Source organism: Eurypyga helias, unplaced genomic scaffold, assembly GCF_000690775.1.
Source record: "Eurypyga helias isolate BGI_N326 unplaced genomic scaffold, ASM69077v1 scaffold25219, whole genome shotgun sequence".
NCBI classification, from domain to species: domain Eukaryota; kingdom Metazoa; phylum Chordata; class Aves; order Eurypygiformes; family Eurypygidae; genus Eurypyga; species Eurypyga helias.
The window spans coordinates 1-8,142 of NW_010271893.1; the positions used below are offsets into that span (position 1 = coordinate 1).

Below are 8,142 nucleotides of genomic sequence, written 5' to 3' on the forward strand. Positions count from 1 at the left end.
CTCTGCTCTGGTGAGACCCCACCTGGAGTGCTGCGTCCAGCTGTGGAGCCCTCAGCATGAGAAGGATATAGACCAGTTGGAGCGAGTCCAGAGGAGGCCACGGAGATGCTCCGAGGGCTGGAGCCCCTCTGCTCTGGGGACAGGCTGAGAGAGTTGGGCTTGTTCAGCCTGGAGAAGGGAAACCTTATTTCACACAGCAAGGGTTCTGCCATTCTGCAGCACAAATGCTCTTAAAGCAGCTAAAGTCTTAAGTTTTTCCAAGATGACTCCCCCCGCTGGCTTCTTTACAACTGGTTTACAAATTTGACAACAGCTGGAAGGCTCCTAAATCACTCTGAAAACAAGCAGGTGGCAACACCATCAAGCTATAAAATGGCACTTCAAAAATAAATGAACTTACCGGAGGAGGATCAAGGCTTTCCTTGTCAACTCTAGGCCTTTTAGTCACATCATTCTCTTGTAATGCTTGGGATCTTTTAGGGCACTTCTGTGGTGGAGTGTGTGATTTTACAGGTGGTCTTTCTTTAGCTGTCAAGGATTTGGTTGGATCATCTGTAGCTATCCGATTGTCCCCTTCCTCAGTGGTTACTCTGGAATTAATACCCTTAATTCCAGTTCCATTAGCACAGGGTAGAGGCTGCAGCATGAAACTCAGGCTGTATGGTGTCACAGTGTGGGCTTGGGAAGGATGCAGATATATTGCGTACGAAAGAGCAGAGTGCGTGTGAGGTAGCATTACTGGCGAGACCGAGCTGTGGCTTGGGGGACAGACGCGCAGCGGCTGTGTGGGAGCTGCCTGCTGAGAGGGTGCTGCGGTGCCAGGAGCTTCGGGCTTGGGGCCTACCTCAGGCGAGGACAGATTGCATTCCAAAGCAGATCTTGATAATTTTGTTGGCATCTCTTTGGCTTTCCTTAAAAAAAACCAAAACAAAAATGGTGCCCAAATAGATTTTAATACCCTCCTACAGAAAGGAATGCCCTGACAAATTATTTTCTGCAATATGACTTAACGTTCACTTGTACTTCTCAATCCACTAAACAGAAAATAATAAGTGAAAAAAGAGAGCCTGCAGTATCAGAGGTTACCGCTTTAAGGCTGCACAAACTTACTTGGGTTGTCCTTCCAGCTGGTGTTCAGCGGCTGCTGGAACCTGAGCTGTTTTACTGGGGAAAGCTGATGCATTTTGGTTGGTACCTGGTTGGCGGGGCAAAGCAAAACTGTTAGTTCATGGAAGGCAGGAGTTAAATTCTGTCTTGAGGAGACCACGCTATTTCACGTAGCACACGCATTTGATGACAAGACACGAAGGCTTTGTGTTATCCTCAAACTGCAAACCAGGCTTCATTTGATCACCGGGATGGTCACTCAAGTCCAACAAACATTAAAGCCTCAGCCCCAGCTTTTGTCCCTCCGAAGAGGATGCCTGACAAGAACATCAACACTGATAGGTAATCCTTGGGCAATTTTAGGGAATACAGAAGTACTTAGTAAGATTTGGAGCACAGTTTCCACAACAAACCAGGGTAAGAGCCGTTCATAAAGATACAATATCCGGAGAATCAGCTATACTACGGAAACAGAAGTTTGTAGCCGCTAAGACGTCACCTAGAGTCAAGCCAGTGACATGTAAAAAGAGATCTGATAGTCTCCTTAAACCAAAAATAGTAACCTGACACTCCTTGCTAGGCTATAGAGCTCCCTACAGCGTGCTGAACTTGGTCCAGATCACAGTGAATATATTCGCTTTGTTGCAGCTGCCCAGGCTGTGACTGGATTTGGTCCGCCAAACCTTCTGCTAAGCGCAGGGCTTTGGCACTGCACGTGGATCGTTTTAACTTGTAAAGCCTCAAATTGACAGGCAACAGGTATTTTCCCCATCTTGTCTAATTCTGACAGTTTTCAGACAGGTTTGTTGAAAGCAGGGATGCCCACACACCCGCATCTCCTGCAGTTTGCTGCAGCGGAGGTAAAAACAGACGTTGGAAGAGATACATACTTGTGCTTGTTTTAACTGGACTGGTTGGAGCAGACTGGATCTTTCTTCTGTCATTTTCTATACTTTTAACTAACTTTATCAGAGATGGATGCCGAGTGAAGTTTTGCTTTCCTCTGGAAGGAAAAAGTTTTTTTGAACACTGCTCTTTGGAAGTGATGGATTCTGAAGTAGGTGGGGGACAGGTCGTAGAAGTTGTTTCAAGTTTTGTATCTAAAAAGCAGAAAAAAACCCCAAAGAGTTAATACGCGTCACGTGCAGATTCAGTAACTAAAAGTGGTTATATGAGCTGGACTGAAAATTCTTGAAGCACCAGCAGGAGGAAAACTGGAACTGCAAGAGTCTCAGTATGAGTACATCTACGGCCTGGCAACGTATACTGGTGTGCTGTGCTGTCAGGGACCAAGGACGGTGGTGTGAATAGCAAAGACTTTCTGCTCAGTTTACTGTCTTTTGGTCAAAAAGAAAAAAATCCAGCAGAGAAAACAACGAACCAATCAAACACATCAGCAGAACGTTTTGCCCCATTCCTGGAAGTGTCCAAGGCCAGGCTGGATGAGGCTTGGAGCAACCTGGTCTAGTGGAAGGTGTCCCTGCCCATGGCAGGGGGGTTGGAACTGGATGGGCTTTAAGGTCCCTTCCAACCCAAACCATCTGTGATTCTATGAATAACAGGAAATGACACATACACCTACCCTGAACATTCAGCAAGACCTCGGGTCCTGTCCATTTGAATGCTGGTTTTCTACCTCTCTCCTCTGTAACGTGAACTTTCTTGATAAGCTCAAGGCTACTGAGGACATTCGCTATGTCATAAAGTCTCCTGACTTTGGCTGAAATAAAAGAAATAATTGTAAAGTATAGCAATTCTGATTAACAAGTTAACATATATCAGATTAAAAAAATGTTATAACGCCCTTTTAGCAGCTAAAAGGAAAAGCCTTTATGAATTTTTTATAAGAACAATTTTGTGGGGCAGGTATTTTACTATGAAATAACTTAAATAGCACTATAATACTATACGATAATTATATACAATGCCATATCATGCTAGAAAGGGCATACTATTATATATAATGGTATAATATAACTTATTAAAGCTTGTACTGTTCTATATTATTATTATAATATATAATAATGCATAATATCCCAATATAAAGTCTATGTGTAAAATAGACTGACATAGATGCAGATCTAAAACAGAAAATACTAACCTTATTTTGCAAATATAGAAAAAAAAGCTAGTCCAAGTAAGGTTCTGTGCACTGGCCAAAGCTATGCCAATTCTGTCGTGAACAGAAGTAGCTTAAAAGGCAGGTACATGCATGCGACAGTGAATTTGGGCAGCAGGGGGAAGAGACACACGGACACTCAACAGGATAATCATCCCACGTATTCTTAAGTGTTCCTAGGTTGAGCTCTTAGGGGAAAGCCTTAGGCAGCAGTGACTTCTGGACTGCAGGAGGAATGTACTTAGGCCAAAGCTTCTGCTGATGAAAATTTAAAGTCTAAGAAGCCATGGAACTTGGGACTGTGCTGCTTCACCAAGAACACATTAAAACACGTGATACACAGACCCGTGGATGGAGTGCCCTGAAAATGCTGTTATTGTCAGACAGACATTATGGAGGAAGAAGAATGAAAACAAACAAAACCAAGCCTTACTGATTACACACCCACCCTCTGGATGTTGCCATGATGCAGTGGAAAGGAAATGATGAACTGAAACCAGCAAGGATCAGTTGCATAGATACAATCCGCAAAAAAAGCAAAGGAGTCTGAGAATCAAAGAAGGGTCTCATTTTCAATGAAACCCACAATTAATTCTCAATCCCTCAAGAGCAGGCACATTTTTTTTAATTATTATTAAAGATATGCAGGCCTAGACCTTGAAGTACCTTTTCATTTGACTGGAGAGGAAGAGGAGGAAGCGCGTAGGGAACTGAGAACAGGGTAAAAAAATGAAGAAATAATGGGCAGTTACAGCACTGGGTTTCACTTCCTCTCACGGGTAAGTTAGTACCAGGACTTTTACAGAATTTCTTTAAGATTTCCAACAAGTTATATGGCCAGAACACAGATTTGCATGATTCTGGGGCATCTTTACTGAAATGATGCCGAAACCTTTGACAGATTGCTTGAGGAAAGGGAAATAGTTACCAATAAGCAGCCTCCTGATGGTACTTCACGAGAGGATTTAATGGACTTTCCCTTCTCTTACCTGGCCATTATGTCATGTATCAGTGACCACGCACTGGTGGTTCCCTACTGAAAACTGCACAAGGTGTTCAGTGAGTTTTTGGAGGCTAAAATATATTTATGGCAGGAAAAAGATGACAGTATTTTATACTACATAAATTTGTACTAGAATAGTTCATTTAGCTTACGTTTGATATTTGTATTTAGAGGAAGATCAAAAAGCAGACAGCAACAGCAGCATTTCACTTACTTTTGAACTTGCTTTTATCTAAGTCTTCTAACTGGTCTTCACCTATCAGGATTTTAGCAGCAACTTCAAGGCTTACTACTTGAGGCGTCGATACAAGAAACAGCATCACAAATTTCTGACTCATCACTCGTAAAGACTTGTCTTTCCTGCTATTTACTGATGCTGCAGCAGACAGGAGAAAGGATTCAAGTAGTAAATGACGCAGCAGCTACAAACATTTCTTAAGAACTGCAGAAATTTGTCGGTAACAATTAGTCTAAGAACAAACAACACCGCAACTAGGCTGGGTTGATATGCACTCTAGAATCGTGTCTCTACATGGCAAGAGTCAGATAACTAGGCAGATACCAAGTTTAACTACAAAGAGAGAGCGTGATGTTTCCCCCTGTATAGATTTCCTATTGTCTGACAACTTGCACTCTTAAAGATGCTTAACAGCAGGTCACACAATATATCTGACAATCCTTAATTAACATTTCTTCCATGAATCAAACCGAAATTAAAAAATAAATAATTTAAAATTATTTAAGATGATTTATACTGTTGGCTTCTCTAACATTCAGCAGTAACACATCCTGCAGTTGCACTGCATGTTGGGTATGGTTGATAGCTTCACCTGATGCCCCCTTGTTCTTGCACTGTAAAACCAAAATAGATGTGTAAGAACTGAATGAGTAGGAGAACTGAAAGAGTGACGAGCACTTTTTCTCACCACAAACAGTTGTGGTGCCTTTCAGGCAGCAGCATTTCAGAAAAAAAGTCTTTCCCAAGTTCACAGACAGTTATCATTACAATCACGTATTATCCTTAGCTTTATAGAGAATTATTACCAGCACGAAACTCCATTCCCGGGAGCTCAACAAAAGACATTTCTGAATGCTCACTTGAGCCAAAAGCTCTTGCCATTTCTTCGTTTCTTTCACCATCAAGATCAAATTCATGCTCATACTCTCTTTTCTTGATCATCTGAATTTGCTGTGTGTATTTGTTCTCTTCTCCAACTTTTTTCAAAGCCTGAAGGGTTTTGCAGAGATTATGTCGCCCATGCCAAGCGTATCTGTTCTTGGCAAGGCGGCTCACCATGTGCAGGCTCTCCAGCACGTTCACAATATCATAAATGCGTCTGCGTTCAACATCTGAAACAAAGAGAGAGATGAACTTGACATCTCTGCTACATAAAACACCATACGTTTACCTGGAACGTGGTCTGCACACAGAAAGGGTCAGTTTCCTCTACTCCCACCCGCCCTGCTCCTTTTAATATACTTCTAAGCCACTTTTGCCAATTCCTCATTACAGAGGTTTCTCAAAATAGCCCTCATAGACCTTGCCAGCAAGGAAAATAAAACAGTTCTTCCTTTAGAGATGGAAGGGCTTGCTTTTCCACAGTCGTACTTGGTTTGCAGCATTCCTTAAGAAATAAAACTTGCTGTTGCCAGAGAGCCATTAGGTGGGTTTCAATACAGCTTTAAAAAAAAAAAAAACAAAAAAACACCAAAAATATTTTTAATTACTCATTGCCTCCATTTTAGATCATCTCATTAAATAACCTGGGAAACTTGTGGTAGACAACTGGTTCGTACCTTGGTCTGATGTGTTATTCTATTAACATATTGTCCTTTTCTGTCTGTTAAATTCTTGGGTTTGACTGGGCATTTTTAAGAGAGTTATGCTTTTGTACAAAGAAGAGAGTGAACATTTGGTTTAATTTGCAGTTCACCCCTGTTCTGTGTCCCCCAACATTTTCTGAAGAAATAATGACACAGCAGTATGATTTCTAACTCTTACCAGTGTTAGAATCTGCAGAACACTGTAATTTCAGAGCTCTCATTAAAAAACACCCTTCAGCCTAGTGTTAGACTCTTGGTAGATCATTGGTGCAATGTAAAACGAGAAAGTTAAATTATCATAGAGAGCAGAAAGTAGTTTCTTGCTTCCATGTCACGACTGGACAGGAAGTTGTTGGTTCAGCTTGAGAAACACTACTTCCCACCACAAAAATCCAACTACTAATCTTAGCCATCATCTCTGGATCCAGAAAGCTCCAACTGGTTATTTGTGGTATCGGCAGTAATTTAGACATTTAATATTAACCAAACTTCAGAGTTTGTCAGTTCAGTTCCCTGAAGAAACTGTGGCTTTTGAAAGAATTGCTCTAATAATGAAGAGTTTAAAGCTGGGTTGAAGTAGGTTGGAGAGTACCCAGCAAGCAGTCAAACTTCTACGGAGCAAAAGTGTACGAACAAATGGTAGGTTATTGGCACATCTGCATGAAGAAATAGAGAACAGCATATACACCAACTTACTAAGCTCTTCAGCTACTTCGTCAAGGCAAATGTAATTATTCTCTGCAGTGCTGGGGTAATCAGGATATCGAGCTAAGAATTTATGACACAGTAATCCCAGACTTTTCTCTTTCCGACTTGGTTGAGATTTTTCATATTCATCTCCCGATAAGTGCTCCTACACGGAAATAAGGAAAAGAGAATTGGAAATTTTTTGTCATGTAAACGTTTAACAGCTTCACTGTGAGCACGGTCGAATGCCCAGCGTTCTCCCTTCCCACAGCCCTGAAACTGAACCAGCAAAATGTTACCCCCTTGTACGTAACTAGGCAATATCCTTACTTACATCTGGTAAATGCTCCAAAATCAAAACTTAAAAAAAAAGTAGCGCTGTATTAATACATAACTTTCTGTAGTGAATAAAGAGCCTTCAGCAAACTTCAAAAAAAAAAGCACGAATAAAGAAGACGCCTTGACAACGTACCTGCAAACAGGGTTTTGCCTGTAGGACCTCGCCTGTGGTGTTTGACAGTTCCCTGCTCTGTTCTCTGCTCCTTATCTCGGGACTAGCCGCGCTGATCAGCATTTTCAGGTTCGAAGTCGGGGTCCATGGATCTGCTGGAAGGGCTTCTTTAGGTTTTGGGGGTGTGGTTAGAGGCTGACAGTTGGGCTGTATCTCTGTCAGCACCGAATGTGAGGTAGCTGCTTGTTTCAAAGGAGTACTGAGTACGCTTCTGCATGGCTCAGAAGAATGATTTTCCTACACACCAAGAAAAAGAAAAACCGACGCTGAAAACCAGAAGTGTTATAACACGGTTGTTGGTAACAGTCAAGGTGGGACGGAGGGGGAGTGCATTCTTTGGGCGGCTCCAGGGCAAAGGCTGCAGCCTCCCTCCGAACCAACAAATGGAGAGGGTGGGGAGGCACTGGGACAGGTTGCCCAGAGAAGCTGTGGATGCCCCATCCCTGGAAGTGTCCAAGGCCAGGCTGGATGAGGCTTGGAGCAACCTGGTCTAGTGGAAGGTGTCCCTGCCCGTGGCAGGGGGGTTGGAACTGGATGGTCTTTAAGGTCCCTTCCAACCCAAACCAGTCTGTGATTCTAAACCCCTTCCCTCTCCCCGTTTCTTTGCTTTTGGCTTAAGACACGGGGCCCAGGGTACGAAGGTCGTTTTCCTTCTCCTTCCCTCCAGGGAAAATCCGGTCAGCGCGGTTGTAAATCCGCAGAAAGCTACAGCGAACGAGCAAAACACCTTTTATTCAGGTATTCAGGAGGAAAAAAAAAAAAAAGGGAGCCAGGAAGAAGTTCCACTCGTTCCAGCGGGAAAACTTTAGGCAGTTTAAGGATGGAAGTTAAAGTGGAGGTAAAACGCGCTGGATTGGGGCCAACCCCCCCCCTCCCACACGCCGGGGTGGA

At 42.8% G+C, this 8,142-nt stretch overlaps 1 protein-coding gene across 1 annotated transcript; it reads right to left on the reverse strand.

Moving 5' to 3' along the window:
• Positions 1-400: 400 nt before the first annotated feature.
• On the reverse strand, positions 401-7,488 carry LOC104503062 (transcription factor E2F8-like; the record flags this gene model as incomplete). The annotated part of the gene is made up of 8 exons (XM_010158962.1): positions 401-911; positions 1,111-1,195; positions 1,998-2,207; positions 2,690-2,827; positions 4,444-4,605; positions 5,274-5,579; positions 6,750-6,906; positions 7,213-7,488. Coding segments are annotated over 8 exons (1,845 nt in total), but the record flags the coding sequence as incomplete, so codon positions are not given.
• Between the last annotated feature and the right edge of the window lie 654 nt (positions 7,489-8,142).